This window comes from Festucalex cinctus, chromosome 6, assembly GCF_051991245.1.
Source record: "Festucalex cinctus isolate MCC-2025b chromosome 6, RoL_Fcin_1.0, whole genome shotgun sequence".
Lineage (NCBI taxonomy): Eukaryota > Metazoa > Chordata > Actinopteri > Syngnathiformes > Syngnathidae > Festucalex > Festucalex cinctus.
This window is the reverse complement of record NC_135416.1, coordinates 4,193,930-4,216,937: the sequence shown is the minus strand read 5'-3', so window position 1 is coordinate 4,216,937 and position 23,008 is coordinate 4,193,930. Positions and strand designations below refer to the sequence as shown.

Sequence of the window (23,008 nt, the reverse complement as noted above, 5' to 3'; positions counted from 1 at the left end):
TTTTAGTTTTAAATTTCAATTTTCATATTGTTTAATATTATCAGCATTGTTTAACGCTTCCCTCAGCTGCAGTTTTGGGTAGTGAAATTCCCTTGCAAACCATTTGTGGAAATATGCTAAGCGCTGCAAAGCGCAATTAACAAAATGGTAGGCAATCGCCGTATTGGATTCCGATTGACAGCAGTAACAAAGCACCCATCGGTAGCGTGATGCTAATCGGGTATCCCGCAATGACGCTATTGACACCGGCCGTCATCGATCCGCCCACGCCTGCTTATGATCCCGGAATTAGTATTCATGAATGTGGCGGCAGGCTAAATAAACTTGGCAACAGAAACGTCCAAGAGAAAAGGACCAATCAATGCAAAGCACTATCAAATCGACATTATCCCTCCTCGTCGGTTCGGGCCCACAAGGGGAACCGGGGGCCGGGGTCAAAGGGGAGGTGGACGGGTCGCCCACCCTTGACCCGTGCGGCCGATATCTGCAAGCGTAGGTGCCTTCGATCCGGTTTCTCAGTCATCTTTGGGGGGGACGGGACCAGAGCGGCAATGGTGAGATAAGTGACTGGATGGCTCCCGAGTCCTGACTCTGTTGTTGTGGTGGTGGATTTAGTGCACTCAAGGTGAGGCAGATAAATCAAAACTACGGCAAAGGGCATCTGAGAGAGGAGATAAAGACGCGAGACTTGCCTGTGAACACAGCAGCATGACGAGCTCCACCACGGAACTGCTGGACTTCATGCACACCAGGCCTGGGGGCGGGAAATACAAAAAGACAGCAAATTGGTGTTATTTGACAAAATGGATGCCTCTAACCAGCCATATGGTTCAAGTGAGCAGTACAGTCGAGTCCATCACGGTTTGGAACAGTACAAGCAGATTGGGGTTTCATTTCCAACGAATTTATGCATTACTGACGGAGATTTGATAGTTTTTCTTCAGTCGACTATGGAGAAAATTGATAACAATTAGAAATTTGGAGGAAACAGTTAAAAACAAAACAAAAAAAAACTGTAAGATAAAACAAAGCAAACAAAAGCTACGGTGTGAAAGTCAAATGGTTCCATGACTCATTGAACAATGTTCAGCAGTGAAAAGTTCATAATTTGCCCAGAATGAATTTGATAACTTCATTATTTTTCATGTACCATTAATACCTTTAAAAACTTTTTTTTTTTTCCTGTTGCTGTCGACCGATGATGACATCACCTGTGCTGAGGAAGTAGGTAACGGCCAATCATGGCTGACCTGTTTTATGGGATTGGTCAGCAAACTGAGCCATGATTGAAAATAATGGAGTTATCAAATTCATTCTGGACAAAATATTTACTTTCTACTGCTGAAAATGTCTCAATGAGTCAAGTATCCCTTTTAGAATAATAAACAAAAAATAAAATTCCATAAATTGGAGTGATCAGCTTTTAAAAAATTAAGTGGTGGAAAAAGGGTGAGACCACGTAAAATAAATAAATAAATAAATAAATAAATAAATACATTTATTCATTAATAAAGCAGATTTATTTGGAGTGACCAGGATTTTTAAAAAGATATTTAAATGAATAACAAACATCTGGTATGTTTTGTAGGCTAGGTAAAAACAAATAAATAAATCAATTTCTGTTCAAATAAATTATAAAAAAATAAATAAAAATAAAAAATTGAAGTGACCAGGTATGAAATAAATCCATAAATAAAAATAAAATGGTGCAACCTTTAGAGACCAAGTTTAAAAAAAATTGTAAAATGTATTAGCTAACATCGTACCATCTGCAAGTATTGATGTGACTAATGAGCTAACATGCTGCTAATGTAAACTAATACATATTTGAGCTTTGTATTACAGGAACAACTTGGGCCGGCATATGTCCCCTATTGATCCCTAATGGCCGAGCGTGGGGCCCGTTTGAAGTGTCCGAAAGCCCAGACGAAGAGATGGGACGCGGACATGTACAAACACACACCTCCCCCTGCTTGCCTTCTACACGGTCGCCCCCCCCCCAAGACCCCCTCCTGCAACTATCAATCAACTTTCCATTTTGTTTGGTGGCAGCAGACATCCCAAACACTGCTATTAGGGGCCTGGCCTCTGACCCGGGCCCCTGGAAACCTTCAAGGGCTGCTACCGGCTCATCACGCTACTACTGCGTTAAAGGCAGCTTAAGCGGCAGGGACGAAGCCCGACCGACCAGAAGGTGGCGTTCCCGAATTTTTTGGAATCCGATTTGCCAGTCTTCACCAAGATGCTCTCTCATATGACAATGACCAACCACCACGAACAGTCGAGCTGGTTTTTTAACCAGCAATCAAAAACACGTTTATAGTTGTCATCCGACATATTTTTTGGGTTTCCAGAGTGTGACGATATGTCGATATCACGATAAAGCGTGATACTTTGCCTCCCGACAGATTATCGATACGCCTACGCAGGTATCGCGATATTTGTAATTAATATACAGCCACTATATAACGGCTCCATTGTTCATTACTTGGCGGACCGCTAGGGGGAGCACCTCATAAGAGTGGTGAGTGGTGAGTGGTGAAATGACAGGTGAAGAAGACTCATGAGCTTACTTTAACTTGTATAAGACATTTATCTGTCCAACAACTGACTCAGTTCTGCATACATTTCTATGAAAAATTTATCTTATATGTATATATGTATGTATGTTTGTAAAAGTATATGTATGTATGTATAAATGTATCATTTTTAACATTTTAAAACATTTTATGTTTTGACTTTTTTTAAGGTATACTTGACTCATTGAACCATTTTCAGCAGTGAAAAGTTCATATTTTGTTCAGAATTCATTGGATAACTTCATTATTTTCATGTACAATTAATGCCTTTAAAAAGAATTTTTTCTACTTGTTGTCGACTGGTGATGACATCATCCGTGCTGAGGAAGTAGGTAACGACCAATCATGGTTCTGTTTTCTGGGGTTGGTCAGAAAACTGAGCCATGATTGGTCGTTACCTAATTCCTCAACACAGGTGATGTCATCTTTAGTGGACAGCAAGTAGAAAAATGTGTTTTTAAAAGTATTAATTGTACATGAAAAATAATGACGTAATCCAATTACAAGTAATTCTGAACAAAATATTTACTGCTGAAAATGGCTCAATGAGTCAAGTATCCCTTTAAGAAAGACACAAATTTGTTCAAAAAAGGTGGTCTCTGCTAAGAAGACATTTGTATTTGTTATTTAAAAAATAAAAAAAATAACACTCACTGTGAAGAAGCCACCAGTTTTAATATTGTGTTTCAATGATGGTACAAAAATAAACTATTTTGTCATTGAAAAAACAGTTTATATTCCTTGAGTAGTTTTATCATAGATTATCGTGGATTTATGACCTGACCAATATATCGATAATCGCGGTATCGTCATATCGTGAGACAATTATTATCGTGAGCCTTGTATCGCATATGGTGAGGTACCCAGATGTTCCCACCCCCAGTTGCCATACGTCCGGAATGCATCCAAAACAGTCAAACATTCTCAACATTCCCAGCCGCCTTGAACGCATCATCATACTCACTGGTGCCCTCGATGAGGAGCTCCTGTCCGTGACTGCCCAACAGGGTCCGGGAGAGGAACGGAGCAAAGTCCACAAAGATCTCTCTGAGGAGGGGGGCCGCCTTCTCCAGGGCATGCTCCAAACGCTCAGAGATGCTACAAAAATGATCATCGGGATGGCGTGAGGTGCAAAATGTCAGGCGACGAGTTCAAGGTCATGTTTTTTTTGTTTCTTTTTAATGGTGAACACTTGAATCAATATAAAAAGGTATTTACATGAATGTGTGTGTAAGGGTTGGGGGAAAAAAAACAATAAGATGAATCACCTCATATTGGGGGCTGTGTGCTGGGTCACAGGGGAGAGCGCGGGGACAGATGGCAAGCTAGCGCTAGCTGGAACCTGGCCGCCTGCTGCAGGGGGAAATCATAGAACTCTGTTATTAGTCTGGACTCACACTTACACGCACACGCACGCAAACACACACTCAAGGCAATACATTATACGGCCAGCGAAGCGCCATAAACCGGCGTGGAAACATGCCTCTTATGAAATCATACAATGGCTTCCATTCAAATGCTGGAAGAGAGGGGAGGGGTGCGATTTATGGAGGAGCAGGGCAAGTGGGGGTACAAGTATCATTTTTATGGTTAAGATAGCGGATGATGTACTCCGGGCACAATACGTCTTCCTTATCAATTTACAATTCAGAGCTTTTCATGATGGAGGCCTCTAAATTACATACTTAGAGCCTGGTAATGTTTCACTGTCACTCGCTTAGCAGGAGCTCCCCCCAACCCCAACCCCAAGCCGCCCCTTGTGCCGGGAAATAAGATTGCACAATTTGGAAACTGACCTAAATAAAATGTATTTGGATTTTGCTTTTAATTGGTATTTGTGTACTATGGTACCCTTTATGGTGAAGACAAAGAAAAAATGATGCAAGCCAGACAAAAATGATAAATACATTTACAAATATTTGAAATACATAAGATTTTATAAATTTTATAAAGGAAATTCAAAAATAAGCTTTTTTTTCATGCACAAGTATAATTCATCATAATTTCATAATACAAATATTCATTGTAATAAAATGTCAGTTTTTAAAACAAAGAAAATCGTTTTTATGCCAAATGAATTGTAATATAAAGCCAATTAAATAGAAATGTTTTATTAAAATGAAAAATATTAAATCAGCCATTGATTTAAACCAATTTATTACCCGCTATCACAACCAATTTTGATTCATGTATCAGAATTTAGCTAGTTCATGGACAATTTAATATTTTTATTTAAAAAAAAATGTTTTATACTAAAATGAAATGTAATATAAAGCTGATTAAATAGAAATGGTTTATTAAAAATGAAAAATATTAAATCATCCATTGATTTATAATTTAAACCAGTTTATTCATTATATCACAACCGATTTTGATTCATATTTGAGAACTTAGCTAGTTCATGGAGAATTTAATATTTTTATTTTACATAATTCTATTTACTGGTTTTTGGCACCAAAAAACATCCGTCTTAGTTACTAGTTGTCTTTCTATTAGCATTTTCATACGATTCTGTTTTTCAAAAATGTTCTAAATATAATTTGAAGATGAATCCCTGAGCTTTGTGTGATCAAGTGTCGCAATGCTATGTGTACTGAGGCCTTAGATAAGCACATTATGCTACACAAGCCCCACAAAAGCGCAGCATTGTTGAATAAATATTGATTTGTTGTAAAGCCAAGTAATCCAGTCTGCACCCTGCTCGCCCTATGCGTGCGCGCGTGTGCGTTATCTACTGACCGTCTGCAGAGGTGCTGGCCTGCGATGCATCTCCAGACGAAACCACAGCCACGCCATCAGCGGGCGTCACAGCGGGCACGGTGGGCGCAACGGGAGCGGGAGCGGGAGCGGGAGTGGCAACGGCGGCAGAGGCGGTCGGCACCTGAGACGTCACACCTGCTTTCTTGGGCGCAAGGACGACACTCCTGCGTGACAAAACACAAATATTCACGATACAAAAATTGTGCTCATTGTGGGAAAGCTGAAGCATTCCCACATATGTTATTGTGATTTTTTTAATTCTCCAAACTCCCACATAATACTTCCAATTTACATTGTTCAAATTTCAACTAGCTACAAAAATTGACGCCTCCTGGGGTATATATATATCGTCTAATTCCACATTACTTGCAGTATTTGCTCAATTTAATGTTTAATATCAAGTTTTCCCCATTCATTTTCAATGGCAGAGACATTGAACATTTTCTAAGTCCCACTTTCATATCATCATTACCAGGTGATACTGCTTGGTGGCACAGTTGGTAAAGTACATTGTCCAGTAACCAGGAGGTTATCATTTCATAATTTATCTTTCAATTGATGTCATAACCATTCACATCTTAGCATTCACCTTTCAGCATTCCAGTCTAGTTCAAGCAGAAAGTTTATACACTTTTAGGATTTCTGTGACAACATTTTAGCTTATTTATTTATTGCATTTAGGATCTTATTTATTCAATGCCATTGACTCAATCACGTTTTACAACAATTTTTATAGTGGCATTGATGCCCCATTTTAGATATGAGATCAAACAAAAGTCACAACGTAAACACTTTTTTTCTTTGGCATAATTGTAGAGTTCCAAATTTGTAATTCAACCATTTTTTTTGTAGAAAATCACATTTTCAAGATTTACATAACTCGCATTGTTTTAAATTTTTAGGAAAATTTGATATTTTCTTTATTTTTTCTGCATTGGCAAAGGCACAGAAATGGGAACTCAAATAACATTTTGGTTAAAAAAAACAAAAAAAAATGGCTTTAAAAGTCGCACAAACTTAATTAATCTCATGTGAATCGCTTCAGAGGATCAAGGGATTAACTGGTTCAGCTTTTCTTTTTTCTTTTTTTTGCTGCTGATACCTACCTACTTTACCCCCCTAAAAAAAGCATCCCTACAGTTGAGAGTAAAGTGATCTGGTTTGAGCGAGTGCGGTTGAAACGGCAGCCGGGGAAGCGGGCGGCACGCTGCAGATAAGTCGTCAGTCTGGAGCAGGGCTCTGACAGACCACTGCCCATATCAAAGGGGAGGCTGGCCCTGCTTATCAGTGCTGACACAGGGGAAGCAGAGCCTAATCACTGACTGCTGCTGACACGCGCATGCTTGCAGATGTACAGTCAAACATGCAATGCACATGTTTAAGTGCAGTGGATAGCAGAAAGAGACCAAAGGCTAAGCTATAAGACATTGTCTTGAAGCAGCTGACGCGTATGAGTTAACCCTGGCTAGCCGGATTAGCAAAGTGGGTAGTAAATAGTAAATCCAGTACACAAGTTTAACCAGTCAACCTGAGTTAGAATACAGTGGAACCAATTTAACGCAAGAGTATACACAGGCTGGCCAAGCAGGCTATTGGAGATTTTAACCAGGCTTGTAAAATTATAACACATGCTAGCAAATATAGCCAATGTGTTTACACGCGCAAGCTAAGTTTGTCCGCAGTTAGCTGAGCATCACACAAATTTACACAGACTAGTCATGCTAGCTGGCAGACTAGGAAGGAATGACTACCCCAAGAGTTTATACTAGCCAGACAATTTAGTAAACAGGCTAGCAAATATAGCCAAGGTGTTTACACGCGCAAGCTAAGTTTGCCCGCAGTTAGCTGAGCATCACGCAAGCTTACACAGACTAAGTCATGCTAACTGGCAGACTAGTAAGGAATGAGTAGCCCAAGAGTATATATTAGCTAGCCAATTTAGTAAACAGGATAGCAAATATAGCACAAACTATACTTACACTAGTCAAGTTAGCACGGACGGTAACAAAGATAGTACACAGGCTAGCAAATTTACCACGAGTTAACCCAGGGGAGCCAAGTTTTCCAGTTTATCTCATCAGTTATTTACAGTCCTCCATTTTGTTATTTGGACTTCTTCATTTTGTGTCTTACTATTTATTTACAGGCATCCATTTTGCGACGTTGGTTACTTATAGTCCATTTTGTGACATATCCATCCATTATTTTGAGTCCTTCATTTTGTGACATTTTCAGTCATCCATTTAGCGACATATCCATTATTTACAGTCATGGTTAATATGATATGAATATTTCTGATTGATGCCTTTATTCACAAAACTCAATTTTGTGACACTTTGGTATCAAACAATTTGCTGACTACAAGTAGGTCGCAGACATTATCTTCAAACTTTTGCTTCTGTTCAGATAACCACAACAGATGATGCCCCAATCAGGATGGGAATAAGAACGTACACTGTTTAAATAAATTAAAATAATAATAATAATAATAAGCACAAAAGAGTGCATAAATAGAGTATGTGTGTTTATGTGGAGCCTTCCATCTGCTTGTAAAGGAACCAGTAAATTATTCAGCAGGTCATTAGGCACACTTATCATGAGTGAGCTGCCCTGGACGATTAATCAGACGTCAGCAATGGCAGCCAGCCACAACGCAGGAGGCCCAAGGTGTGTGCGTGTGCGTATTATTGTAATGTTTTAACCTGTTATGTATGCGTGAATGGAATGTGCTCTGCAATTTTGAGGTAAAGTGAGGGCATCTGCGTATGTACATGTGAAACTACATTTTACAACATTTTCATTGTTTTTTTAAATTATTTTACAGAAATCGTTTTTGTGATATAGTCCTCGATTTTACAAAATGTTACAGTGCTCCATTCTGTTGCATATTAGTTACAGTCTTGTATTTTGCAACATTTTTGTTATTGCAGACATTTGTTATTTACACTCAATTTTTGACACATTTGTCACACATTTTATGACATTCCGCTCTTTACAGTCCTACGTGTGATTTATTATTGACAGTCCTCCATTTTGCAAACTACGTTATTTAGAGCGATGGTTACTGTCCTCCATTTTTGCAACAGGTCCATCTTTTACAGTCCTCCATTTTGCGACACATTAGTCATTTACAGTCGCCCATTTTTGAAGAGCGATTTTGAGAAATTCAACTTGCCGTCATTCCTACGCTGCTCGTTTCTGACACGCCGAGTTTCCTCCATTAACAGCACTCCACGATGGACACGGGTCTTCTGTAGGCGCACGGCAGGAATGCAAACAAGTGCGCCCCGTGTATATCCCCCCCGCCGTCCAACGCTCGCACATTCTGCTGATCTAAATCAGCGGCTCGTACAATGACACTGTTTGGTTCTGGTTCGTGTCAGCAAATATTTGCAGACTGCCTGTCATAACAGGGGCACGGCTGAGAAATGGATGGGAGAAATCCACCGGGTCTGTGCTAGTAAATAAATCAGTCGAGGGGGTGCTGGGGGAGGGGGGCATCGGAGGGGGATACTTCACCCTATGACCCACACCCAGTTTTTATCTGGATTTTCTTGTTCCCCCCCCTTACGTCGCTCTCGTAAATCCAACGGCTGGACGAGAAGAGAGGTGGCGTGTTTTGGTAAGCACGTCTGTGTAGAATGTCAACTTGTCGTGTCGCAGGAGAACTTGCGGTAGATGTCAGCAGTGATGGACATGGGAGATGATGAGTGGTAGAGTGCGCTAGGGATGTAACAACATCCAACGATACGATATCACGATATGCAGGTCACGATACAATAATTATCACGATATTGTGGGGGCGTTGGCGATATTTAAAAAAGATCTCATACTAAAAAACACGCAATATTGTGCTTTTGTACATAACAGCAATGCATATAAACCACCTTACAAACTCTAATAACAATATTGCGGCACTTACTTGCTAATGCAAGCACACATTGATCGCTTCACAAGCAAATTAGGTTCCCTTTCATCTGACAATTAGCAGATTTTGAACATAGAAGGCCAAAACATCCCTAATAAAAATTAAATTGCACTAATAAACTAGCTACTAGGGGGTGCTAGATCTTAAAATCTATTATTCATCCATCCATTTTCTTGACCGCTTACTCCTTACAAGAGTCGTGGGGGTGCTGAAGCCTATCCCAGCCGGCTTCGGGCAGGGTACACCCTGAGCTAGTTGCCAGCCAATCCAGGTTAAAATGTAAAAAATTGTTCGAGCAAATTCCTCATTTTGTATTTATTTAGAGTAAAATGCTTCAGCAATTGTGAAAACTTTGGATTTTTTGTTTGTTTTTTGTTTGTTTTTTTTTTGGGGGGGGGGGGGGGGGTTGCACAAATGTAACAAAACTGTCTAAAAAAATAATTCTAATACATATCAGAATTTATTGCTCAATTTTTATTTTTTTTTGGTGGTGCAAATTAATGTTTCAATGTGTTTAATAAGTATTTAGTAATTTAGAAATGTAAAAAAAAAAAAACAAGTTTAGAATTTGTAGTGCAAGATTAGATGATTGAATTAAAAAAAAATAAAAAATAAAAAAAAATAAAAAATCCAGAGGTATAAAAAGGTTCAAATTTTACTATAAAGTATTAAACGTCTCAAAAACCAGGACTGGAATTTTTTCTAGTATATTTTGCCACAAATTTGGCCAAGTCATGTGGTGTAATCTTAAAACGGATTCCAAGTGACATTTCAGGGTGAAATTTTTGTCTGAAAAATTCATAACAATTCAGTACACATTGGTGACTTGGCTCACAAGTTTAATTTGTTCAGTGACCGCCTGTTTTTTTATGTTTGGTCATGTGACATTCACAAGCTGAGCTGTGATTGGTTACCTGTCTGAGCCCTTGTGATGTCATTTTCATTGAGAGCAAGTTGCAAAATGTGTTTTTAAAGGTACTAATTGTACTTGAAAAATAATGAAAATATCAAATTTATTATAGGCAAAATATTAATGTTTGACTGCCAAAAATGGCTAAATAAGTAAAGTTTGCCTTTAAAGGGTCAGAGAAGTTTTGGGTTGTAAAAGTTATTGTGGACTTTTCTAAATGATACTGTTTGATTTTGTAATTCTCTTGGTTTTATTTGTCTGGTTTGAAATTGTTGCTCACAACTCGAGCCAAAAGCGACGGCTCATATCTCAAAAACCTCAAATGGCGTCTCTCTCGCAAGTCGTACTATATTCATTTCCACATTAAGTTGCAAGCGTCTCCAGTACATCTGTCTTATCGTGATTGTTTATGTTAAGCCTCTTCCAGCCCCTGTTGAAGGTGTCTGGCTGCGAACTGGGGGCTTGCGTGCGTAGCATGTGGAGGCTCCCCGAGCTGTTGGTCTATCATTTCCAGCGCTCCCGACGTCCTTCCCTGTAAAAGCGGCCGGCGTGCTGAGCGGGCAGGAGCCAGTCTAATCCCCCTGATATGAGGAGCACCCGCAGACCTGACAAAGCATTCCTCAGATAAAGACACGCCATCATCACCGAGATGCTGCGGAATTCCCACAGTCGGGGAGGGGGAGGGGGCTAGACTCGCTGACCGACTGCGGGGAGGAGGCGTTTTCTTCAAAATGTGAGAACCTCGACTTTGCCGGTCTCCCCCATGGAGGAGTCTCTTACTCATCCTCAAAGTCTAAATGTAAAACAGACCCAAGGTCAGGACCATCGTTCTCACCTGGGCCTGTCTGCGGATTCGCCACATGACATTTTCCCCTCCTCGCCCCGCTCCAGGGTTACCAGCATTTATAGCGGACAGAGTCACGATCCCTCGGTTCAAAGGGGTTTCTGTTACAAAATGTTCCTCCGGATCCTCCGGGGGGTACCGCGTAGAAATGTCTTCAAGGTCGGCAGCTTGTGTCAGGTATGAAACTGTCAACTTTGAAAAGGAATCGCCATATGCAGTCCTGTGAGGAAACTAGTGCTTTTTTTTTTTTTTTTTTGCCCACCAACACACGGGAGCAAAGTGGAAAAACAGGAGGGATAGAACAATTATTATCGGCGCAGATATTTGGCATTTTGACAAATATCAGCATCAGCCTTTTTATGAATCTGAAGGCCGGTTTTAAACAGAATTTGTAGGCTGTCCACACTTGCCGCAATCACAGTTCGAACATATTCAGACTATTTTTTTCAGTCTGCGAAAATCTTTTGAAACTTTTTATGAACCCTGACGAAAAACCCGCATGCATTTTCGTTTAATGAGATAGAGGGGGCTTTTCATTTATAAAAAAAATAAAAATAAAAATAACACTGACACCGGGAACTTCCTACACTTATTTTTTAATTAAATAAATACGGTAATTGAAATTTTTTTAAAATATGTTGAAGTTTTGGAGAAATATTAACTGTAGAAAAACTTTAGGGAACCATTTACTTGGTTGTTTTTTAGTTTTTTTTTTAATTTACCCTGGAAGCTCCCTGCAATTTTTGTCATATTTTTTAAACAAAGCTTTAAATTCTTTATTGCAATTATTGACCCATGCAATATGCATCTTGCAATGACATGCAATAAGTTTCATGTGGAATTTCAATGCTTTTATCTGAATTTGGCCAGTCAGCCGCTAACTAAAATGTGCACCACCATCCAATAATTGAACATTATCAAAGGTAACTACAATTAATAAATTAAGATTATATTGCGTTTGCTTATTTTTCTACATGAAAAAAAAATATTTCTTTAGATTATAAAAATGACTTTTCTTTATGTACATGTTAAATATCGCAATATCGATATCGCTATATTGAGCAACTATTGCATGATTTTCCAATATCGTGCAGCTCTACTGTATGGCCACTAGGCATAGGATTGTCCGCTTTTAACATTCAAGTCCATTGACAACTCCATTGACTCAATGATCAGATGACACCACTCTACACAAGAGCTAATCTCCGTTATTTTGTTTTAAGACAATATGCAATTTTTTTTAAAACATTTTGTTTTGAGCTGATGATTGACAATGACATAATTTCCAACTGCAATTTAAAAACATATGGCTCAAGTAGCATTGACCCCATGAATTGTGCTCTTTTCCACGCAAAATGACAATTGAGCCTATTGTCCAAATTTAGTATAAATGTTTTTTTTTCTTATAACAGATTGTGTTAATCTATCTCCGATATGAACATTTTAGTGTGAAGAGACGTGCTCACCTGTCAAAAGACCGGATCTGCATGGAATCCCTGGGAAGGTCACCCACGCCCAGCGCGCTTCCCAGAAAAGCGGGCGGCAGCAGGCCGGGGTCCACCATGACGTCGCCGGCCGGTGCGCTGACCAGACTGCGCAAGATGTCCTTCACGTTCTTGCCCTTGGCGTCGGCGGGTCTGACCTCAGACGACAGCGTGGACAGGGCCTCCGAGATGGCGTCGGGGCCGTGAGTCGGACCCCCGGAAAAGGGTGTCTCCGCTTCGCCGGCCGTGGTGATGGAGGCGTGCTCGTCACCGATGCCGGAGTCGTAGCGGCGGAGGGAGACGCCGTTCTCCGACTCTTGACCGGCAGACTGGGTACTGCTGTCTGCACAGAACATAATCATTCAATTAAGTTGACTGTTAAAGGACTAATTTTCTTCCAAAACTGTATAAATATGTTCTATTATAAATGCATTAAGTGTCCCAAAGACGTATTTATACGTTTTTTATGTTTCTTTATGCTATACAGCTAGAGCATGCAGAAGGCTTTTATGCAGCCTCCCAACTGCAGTGAACGGGTGAAAAAAAATGGTAGTAATTACAAAAACGGCCAGCAGATGGCAGCAGAGTATAAGAGATCAACCAAGGCCATGATGAAATCAAGCTGTTTCCCCACAATTCTAAGCAGATTTGTGAATAATGATGAAACTTAACTATATTCTAATGGAAACAGATACAAATTTACTTATTTTTCCTGATGAAAAAAAAAAAAAAAAAAAAAAAAAAAAGAGACTAATTTTTCTTTTGGTTGCATGTTTTTATAGCAATAGAACACAATATTCTGTGGGCCTTGCAAAAATCAGTCAAAATCCAGTTAAACAGCCGGGAGCGAACGGGGGTTGTTTCAGTGGAAATGGCTACGACTGAATGAGTTAAAGTTTAATTAACCTAAAAAATCCGATTGGGGTTTCAATCGGACCTCCGATACCTGTGCTCCGGGTCGACTGTGATCGCTGGGGATGCTGGTTGTCGTTGTGGGGCTCCAAGATGTCTCGGTACTTGGACACCATGAGGACGGAGATGAAGTAGACCACGGCCAGAGCCAGGAACTGAGCCTGCTTACTGTCCTCCTAGAGCAAAACAAGCATACTAAACCACATCTGTATTTGCATGTGTTTGTGCATATGTATGCATGTATGTTCTCCAGTAAGTGCCACTGGAGTCCTCTAAAGTCACTTCAGGTCTTCTTGGAAGTCAATGTGCACGATGCTACTAGCGAGTGGAAATATTTGCCGAAAATGATAACAGTAGCAACTTAAGTATATAGTCAAAATAGAATATAAGAAAGAAACAGTGGAATATTTAATATTCTGGAATCGGCCTACTTTTTTCCCCCTCTACAACATGCTATGTCGTCGGCATCATTTATTTAAAAAAATTCAGATTTCATCACATTTTAGTCAACAAAAAAAAATAATCTTTAGTCATTCAACTACTACAGAGGCTTAGCTTTGTTTATGAACAATAGAAATTAGAGTTTCAAGTAACGGTTTTAAGTGTGGTTTAGGGTTTCAAACAAGGCTTAGGCTTTCAAACTGTAGTTTCAAGAAAGATTGGTGTTTGAAATTAAGGTTTCTGACAAAGGTAGATTGTCAAATTAGGGTTTCAAATCAGAGATTAGTCTTGAACAACTGAATGCTATTTTATAAACTCTACAATTTAGAAAAGAGAATAAAAACAATTCATTTCGGTTGGTTGGTTGACTTCATTTTATTTATATTTTTTTTATAGATTAGATAAATGCAGTGCTTAAAATGTCACTGCTTTATTTATGGAGAAAAAAAAAACTGAAGTGATAAATCCACAGATTTTTTTTTGCATTATTGTTGAAATCTGATTTATGACTTTCTGATTATGTTTATACCACACTTGTCTGGTACAATTTTATGACGGCATCTTAGTAAACAGCTTAAAGACTGAAAAGTGTTTAGTAAGTTAACTGAAGTAGAAAAAAAAATGTCTTTCATTTTAACACTTCAAACCCCAGGGTTTTCCTTACCCCTATGGGGCTAGATGGTAGCAAAGCCAAATGGCTTAGCCTCAGTGATTATTAATTCATAGTTCATCTTTTGCCATTAGCGCAAGATGAACCTACAAAACCAAAACATGTATGTACGTAATAAATCTGATATGGTTTATTGCAATGAATGTATTGCTTGTACTTGTTGAGGAGAGTGACAAAAGTGGTGTTGGTGGTGGTGGTGGGTGTATGCAATGACTATTTTTAAAAATTGCTCAGCCGTACTATAGATACGGTATTGAGCTATAGTTAGGGTTTCAGACAAAGGTTAGGGTTTTGAATTAAGGTTCTGCGTCAATATGAGGGCTACTTGTGGGCCTATTGATTTTATTGACTGTAATCGTAAATGGAACAGTGTTACTTTAGTTGGTGGAAACACAAAGCCCCGAGTCAAGCATGTGTGCGTGCGTGTGTGCGTGCTTTCCACAACTCACAATATCCCGGAAGACGACAGCCCGGAGGCGGTTGATGTCCATGTCCTGCAGCAGCCGCTCAAAGTCGCGCACGGGAGACACCCCGCCCGTCACCGCGTCCACGGGACTCTGCGCCAATCAAAAGGAGACGTTTGATTGGTTCGACGAGACACACAAACGCGTACGGGCAGGGTTTCCTCCGGTGGGAGGACGGCGTCCTTAACGTAATGGCTTTTCTATAGAGCGGCTGCATTATGAATGAGCTTTAACACACACATACACTCGGCGGCGGTTCAGGGAAAGAACGGCGTGACTTTTACTGGAAGTCGCTGGATCGGATCAACAAAATAACAATGACAAAAAGGAGCAGAGTAATACAATCAGCTATGAGCTAATGCAATAACGTCGAGTAGTCAGTGGTCAATGGGGGGGGGGGGCTTCAATCTGGTGTGGAAGTGACTACAAGGGTTTAAAAAAAAAAAAAAAAAAAAAAAAACACGAGTGGAAGAAGCCACCCTGGGTATGACTTGCCTGTGCGGACACAGATTTGCCAGGAACGGCTGCGATTGCTTCTTTGCTGAGCTTCAGGTGAGCCTGCTGACACTCCAGGCAGTTTCTCACAGCCATCGCGCACACTACCAGAAGAAAGAAAGGAAGAGATTCAAAATGGAATTAACGACCAAATGAGGGTTCAGCTAAGTTAGAGGGGGCTGCATGGTTTCATTTCTGCAACCGTTCTTTGCAGTTGAGAGGCTGCATCAAAGCCTTCTGTATGCTCTAGCATAAAAAAAAACCGCATAAATACGTCTTTGGGACACTTAAAACATAAAAAAAAATGTATTTACACGTTATTGGGAGCAAATGAGTTAAAATAGCTGTTTTGACTGCTCTAAAGCAAACAAAACAATAGTAGAAGAATTCCGTAGTGTCAGAAATGAGAGGGAAAAGAACATGCGTATTGCGTGTGACACGGGTGGTGCCAACAGCGTCAGCCCGGTTCACTGTGTCTGCTCCAAGGTCGTACAGTGCAAGGTGTGCTCTTGAATCACACAAATAATCACACTCACACACGCTTGCATGCGTGCGTGTGCGCGTGACTGCTGAGTCGGCAGTGAGACACACTTTCCCCTCGTTTGCAACAAATAACATCTTATACCCGGGATGCAACTTCCCTTCACATGTGGCACACTTGTAATCTAATGTCATCTCATGTCATGTCATCTATTGTAATCCACAACCCCCCCCACTCACTGCTACCGCCGCTTGACAACTGACAAATCTCAGCCATTTGGAAAGCCAAGGAGGGAATTATTCCGTCTGGAAATGGCCTGGCTTTTTCCATTAGGACCACTCTCTCATACGGCCATTTGTAAAAAGGAGACGGAGGGGAGGAGAGGAGCGGGGCTGGTAGACGCTAAAACCTTGTTACGCTCTGACCAAATCAGATTAGGCGCCTTCAATGGGAAGCACATACCTCATCAAATATTCATTTCATAACAAACGCGACTGCTGATTTTCCAACACTGGACCTGCAGGAGTGTCGTGCTGCTTGTTGCTTTTAACTTAGCACGTTACAAAATAACGTTTTAAAATGGAGTTCCGATTTCAAGTCGGGGTTTCACGATACACGGTAGCAGTTGCGCAGCTGAGGCTATTATGGATAAATCACTACATCACGATAGCGACCATTTTACGACTTTCGCCATGCGGTGGGGGTTATAATAACAAGATAAGGTAAGGAGAGCTCACAAAGGTAATTTTTCAAAAAGGGAAAACATAAAAAAAAATAAATAGAAAGTCAGGAAGTGACAGTACCAAGGCGGAGGCACTGTCGCAGGATGCCGCCCGACGACATGTTCTTCTCGGCCTCGATCTCGGCAAAGTTGAGCGAGCTGGCGAAGACCAGAATGTCCATCAGGCTTACGAGGCGCTGCAGGAAGGCCACGGAGGAGTCCAGCGTCAGGCCCTGAGAAGGCTCGATGTTCTCCAGCTCGTGCTGGAGGCACGACAGACGGCACAGGTATGAAAGCAGCAGGGCAAATGGAGCATATGTAGACACCCATGTGTTTACAAACAAAAATGACCATTGTAAATAGTTCTTGTATTCAACAGCAGGTGGATGAGGGTGGTGTCTATTCGGGGGAAATGTAAATGATGCATATTTGATTTATTTATTTATTTTTTAAACTTTTTTTAAAAGTATATTGACAAATCTTCTCTGCATTAATTACAAACTTGCATACTAAAGCTCATTGACAAGTTTTTCATTTATTTATTGTAATTTTTTTTCCCAAAAAAATTTCTGGCATCATCAAAATCTAGTCAGTAAATATTTGGTTTTAATGAAGTGGACAAAAAGAAAAAGAAAACTAGTTATTCAAAGAGAATTACTTTAATTGTAAACTGAGAAGAACAAAGCAAATGATTCTTCACTACATTTAGGGGGAAAAGGAAGAAAAAATTTATTAAAGTCAACTAAATTGTTGACATTGTTTTTAGTGAACAAATGGTCTTTACATTGTTCAAAAACTAATGATTAAAATAATATGTGAATATTTAACTTCAATTTATTTTATTTTTTTTATTAAAAAAAATGTATGCTACCATACTTCACTTTAAAAAAAAAAAATGGTGGGATTATATGGACAGTAAAACTAACAAAAAATAAAGGCACAGTTCTTTGCTACAATATTCTCAATTCAATTCAAAATGTTTATTTCATTCTTTAAAAAAAACAAATGAAAGGGGACAGAAAGAATTAAAACTTGTGACATATGCCCCTGATCATAAAATAAAATAAAAATGAAACAATAAAAATAACAGTAATCATAAAGAAAAAAAAATCTAATTAAATTACATACATTGGTAAACTACTTAAATGTAATTTTATTTTATTTAAATCAACAAATATTTCCTACATGAATCAAAATCTAGTAATACAATTTATTTTAATACAAAAAAATAAATTTTACAGTAGATGAACACATTTATGTTTAGCTCCAACTTCAAGGCTTGAGTAAAATCAATGGCCCTACTTCCTGTCGGCATCTATTTAAGGTCGGTGCTTAATATTGCAAGCGGAGAACACACTTGTCTGAATTTCGACATGGACATTGCAGTAAATGCAGTTAGAAACAACAATAAATCTGCATTCCCGGGTCACACGGAAGGACAGCATCCCATAAAAGAGAGGTCAGTCGACACAAAAAAAAACAAGCTAACGATGTTAAGGAAGCGGCTAACGTCAGCAAAAGGTCAATGCCGTGCTTTCCTCTTGCGCGTGGCCATTGGCTGGAGACTTACCGAGGAGGAGGTGGCGGCGGAGAGCAGCGGCAGGATGCCGCCGCACGCCATGACCAGGTTGTCCACCACCTGCGAGATGAGGTGAACGCTGTTGTGCACAAACACCACATTGTCACTGCTGTTCACGAAGTCCAGGACTGTCTTGGTGGAGTGGCTGAATAGATAGAAAAATATACCAAATTCCTGTTTCAGACAAGAGTTTTGCAATTTAGGGTTTCAAGATCAGGATTGATTATGTTCCAACATCAAGTGGTCATCTTTGTACACCGTCAAATTCATTTACTTTCGCAAAAAAAAAACACTGGTTGCCAGCCAATCGCAGGGCCGATGTGATATTGATTATTCTATTTTTATTATTATTATTATTTTAACCCAACCCGATTGTTATTAGTCCAGTAAAGGTTCAGTCAACAGAATCCTGGCCTACCTCCTCCACGCTTGCACGTCGGTCTCAATAGCAAAGAGCAGATCGGTGAGGAGGCGCTGGTGCATGTGGGACCAGCGGAACTCTGGGATGCGGAACATGGTGGAACGCGGCACCGAGGTTCCGCTCTCTCTCGACTGGGTCGAGGAGGGTCCGCCGGCTGCTGTTGTTGTTTCCTGTAAACACCACAATGATGACGTTACAGAGGACACACGACGTCAAAGTTGAGTTTTGAATTGTTTGTGTACTAGTGTTAATTCGATCAGCCATTTTTAAATTTTGTCTGTTTTAGTCCAGTGTCAATCATGCTTGTTAGTTTTTAAGGTAGTTTGTCAACCTCATCCAATTTTTATTTAGTCAATTATAAGTCTAGCATTTTAGTCTTTATTTGAGTCCAAACATTTTATTCGTCTAGTTTTAGTCAACAAAAACTGTCAATGTTTTAGTCAGGACAATCATTTGACCCCTGTATATTTTTTGTTAGCATATAATGTTGAACATTTGGATCTAAAATTATTTCACATAAAATGTTCTCTCATCTTTTTGATGCAAACCAACTACACACACACAATAACAGTATATCAACAAGTGGCTACTATGGCCCCATGCTATGAGCTAGTAAGTTAGCAAGCATTAGTTTGCGGTTGGATTAGCATTATTGTTGGTACTTATAGCCGTTGGATTGATGTTACATAATAACTATAATTTACCTTTTTTTTTTTTAACCATTCACCGTGAATCCACTGCCTGTTTGTTGTTCCATGTCTGCTAGCTGCAGATTTGAAAGGGGGTGTGTCACTGTGTCACATGACATTGTCACAGTGACAGCTTAGCAGGGATAAGATTTTACAAAAACATATTTTCATCTCGTTTTTGTTCATTAACTAAAATATCCATAGATTTTTGTCCAGTTTTTATTAAAGGGATACTTTACTTATTTAGCCATTTTTGGCAGTCAAAAATTGATATTTTGCCTATAATAAATTTGATATTTTCATTATTTTTCACGTACAATTAGTACCTTTAAAAACACATTTTGCAACTTGCTGTCGACTGAAAATGACATCACAAAGGTAACCAATCACAGCTCAGCTGTTTTCTTGGTTTGGTCATGTGACATTCACAAGCTGAGCTGTGATTGGTTACCTGAGCCCTTGTGATGTCATTTTCAGTCGACAGCAATTTGCAAAATGTGTTTTTAAAGATAGTAATTGTATGTGAAAAATAATGAAAGTCAAGACAGACAAAATATTAACTTGTTATTGCTATAATGGGCTAAATAAGTGAAGTATCCCTTTAATTGAAGTACCTTTTCGTCTCACCTTCATTAGTTGACGAAAATGCATATTGATTTAGTCCCACTTATTGTTTATTAATGGGGGTTTTAGTCTAGTCTAGTCTAGTTTTAATCCGGTGAAAAATGTGTGTTGACGAAATGATAATTGTTTCGTTTTTGTTGACGAAATTAACACTATTGTGTACAAATAGTTGGGTGTCTAAAGTGTCTGCCTACCCATCAAGTGTGAAATGAAACGATCAGGTAGATCTTTTGTGAGCTATTTCCCTAAACGTGCCTACAAGCGAGCTGTTGGCTGTATACGTCACCAATAATATCAGATTTGTTATGAAAACGATGCATACTGTTGAGTGTGCCTCCTTCAGTTCGAGCCTCTCCGTATCTAATGCTACATTGGCCACATCCAGACGGGCTATTTTGATTTCTTTGGTCTTCTGGCCAGCAGCGCTCCTGACGGTGCCACTAGAAGGGGATTCCTCTCCGGAGCCGGTTGTTTCTTGACTCGGTGAGACGGAGTCCGAGCCTTTCGGAGTCTCCTGTCCTGTAGAGGGTGCTGTGGGCTGCTGGTCCTTAGAAGCGGGTTCCTCTTCTGGCGGTGTCACATCTTCTTTATCATCCGCTTCGGGGGTCTTTGGTGCTTGGAGGGTCTCGGCACTCTCGGGGACCACTTTATCTCCAGGTTCTTCGTTGTTGTCTTCTAAAGCAACTTCCTGCATTTCGCCAACTTCCTGCTTCATGTCACGACCTTCGTTTTTCCCAACCGCGTCGTCCTCGGTTGCAGCGGAGGCGTACGACGACGACTCCTGGCTGTCATCAATGGGCTCGCTGACGGAGGACACGTCCACCAAGTCCTCATTGAAGACTGAGGCACCACCCAGCAAGCTGTTGTCCAGAGGGACCGCAGACTCGGGAGACTCTTGGTGGTTCTTGGGCTCATCTTTGGCTGCTGCTCCATTCATAGAGTCTTCATCTTTACTGACTTCTCCCTCAACTGGTACAGGTTCTTCACGCTTAGGTTCTTGTAGATGATCTGCCTTCTCAATATCAATTGTTGGCTCCTGTTGGTCTGTTTTTCCACCCTGTTCCTCTAAGTTGTTGGTTGGAATCCCAGCATCTTCTTTGGAAGCCTCTTGAGCCAGCCTCTGTTCATCCTCCACCACTTTGGACACGGTAACAGACGTCTCTAGCGGCTCAGTGGAAGGTTCCTCCACGGTGAGCTCAATGACGGTGGAGGGCGGTCCATTGGTACAGTCGCCGGCCTCGGCGCTCTGGCTGACTCCGGAGACGGTTCGGATCGTGCCGAGAGACGCGGCGGATTCCTCGCGCCTGTACTGGCGGAACATGCGGGACAGGTGCTCCTTGTGCTGCTCGAAGGTGACCTGTACAGACACAAACCAAACATTTACTGCCATAAAAAGAGAATGAAACCACGCGAAGGATATATATAGCCCAGGTGAGATTAGATGCAGAACAACGCCATGATACGAAACATGTCGCAGTAAGACACAATACGATATCATTAATATAGAGTACTTAACTCATTCGCTCCCAGCCATTTTCACAGAAGCAATCCCTTTCGCTCCCGGCTGTTTTACTGGATTTTGACTGATTTTGAAAGGCCCACAGAATATTGTGTTCTATTGCTATAAAAACATGGAACCTACCAAAAGAAAGATTAAAGTCTCTCTAAAGGAAAAAAAAAAAAAAGTATATTTCTATCTGTTCCAGTTTTGTAGCAATTAGTATTAGAATATAGCTAAGTTTCATCATTATTCACAAATTTAATTAGAATTGTGAGTATTTTAGCTTTTTTTTCCCCAACACGGCCCTGGTTGATCTCCTTTGCTCTGCTGCCACCTGCTGGCCGTTTGTGTAAAAACTACAATTTCTTCAACTGTTCTTTGCAGTTGAGAGGCTTATTCAAAACCTTCTGTATGCGCTAGCATACAAAAACGTATAAATACGTCTTCGGGACACTTAAAACATTCAGAATAGAACGTATTTATATGTTTTTTTGGGGACAAATGAGTTAATAATCCTTTGGTGAGAATTAATGATACGATAAAATGTGGTTTGATCCGAATGTAATGTGATATGTGATGTAATGCATTAACTAAACAAAGCTAAGGTCTCATTTCACTTCACAACGTGATTCAGTTCGGATCAGAATAGTACCATCTTGGGAGAAAAGTAGCTTCAAGTTGCACTCTCTAACAATTTGCCCCCAAAAAATCTTTACAATAGCCTATTTATTTGACCAATTATGGCTGAAACATCTTCTAATTAGTAGTGGTTCACTTCTGCAAGCCTCTGGCCAAAAGTTATCCTGCCCTCTGCGGCTCATGTGCGTAATGTGTACGTGAAGAAGGGGTTATGTAGTTTCAATTTTTGGCCACAGGTGGCAGTAGTGATTTGGAATTCAATTTTCTGCATTCAGCAGCTTTAAAACAATGTAACCTGATTTTGGCAACAACAACAAAAAATCATTTTCATTTTAGTTTACTATAAAAGCTAACATGTTATCATGACTGTAAATTTGTATATTTGCAAGATATGAAAAAAAACATTGAAAAAAAATGTGAAAAGACTATTCAATTTTCTTTGATTTCTTAGCCAATAATATTTACAAAATTCAATTTATGAGGCTAGCATAATGTCAATCAGATAGCATTTGAGGCTAACCGTGTCATGTTAAAAACCCCTCCCCTCTCTTGTACGCGCAGCTACTTAAGACCTATTAACCCCGATCAGTCTGCCGAGCATCAGATAGCGCTTGGAGGGATCAGACTGCTCGTTCGTCCATAACCACAATGGTTGGCGGTGGCGTTTGAGGAAGAGGCCGCGCTTGTAAGCGGTCATAGATTAGCGGCGGATGCTATTAGCGCACGTCTGCGAGCAGTGTGGCGTGCGTGTCCGGCATCGGAAAATCCTCCCACGCCTAATGCAAGACCTCGCATTAATCACTGGGGCTGCACGACAGAAAGTCAAAGATGGTGGTGGAAATGGATGGGGGGGGGGGGGGGGGGTC

General features: G+C 40.2%; 1 protein-coding gene across 9 annotated transcripts in view; it reads right to left on the bottom strand.

Moving 5' to 3' along the window:
• Window positions 1-23,008, bottom strand: part of lrba (LPS-responsive vesicle trafficking, beach and anchor containing) — a 200,085-nt gene that overhangs the window by 141,983 nt on the left and 35,094 nt on the right. For 8 of the 9 annotated variants that reach the window (XM_077523683.1, XM_077523684.1, XM_077523688.1 and 5 more), the window contains exons 22-33: window positions 20,325-21,359; window positions 18,687-18,859; window positions 18,260-18,413; window positions 16,772-16,952; window positions 15,488-15,591; window positions 14,978-15,085; window positions 13,452-13,593; window positions 12,488-12,848; window positions 5,319-5,503; window positions 3,848-3,932; window positions 3,544-3,677; window positions 693-754 (exon numbers count right to left, since the gene is read on the bottom strand). In XM_077523683.1, the coding sequence (XP_077379809.1) occupies window positions 693-754; window positions 3,544-3,677; window positions 3,848-3,932; window positions 5,319-5,503; window positions 12,488-12,848; window positions 13,452-13,593; window positions 14,978-15,085; window positions 15,488-15,591; window positions 16,772-16,952; window positions 18,260-18,413; window positions 18,687-18,859; window positions 20,325-21,359 (2,724 nt within the window). The remainder of the gene's footprint in view (window positions 1-692; window positions 755-3,543; window positions 3,678-3,847; window positions 3,933-5,318; window positions 5,504-12,487; window positions 12,849-13,451; window positions 13,594-14,977; window positions 15,086-15,487; window positions 15,592-16,771; window positions 16,953-18,259; window positions 18,414-18,686; window positions 18,860-20,324; window positions 21,360-23,008) is intronic. The other variant, XM_077523686.1, reaches the window with a different exon arrangement.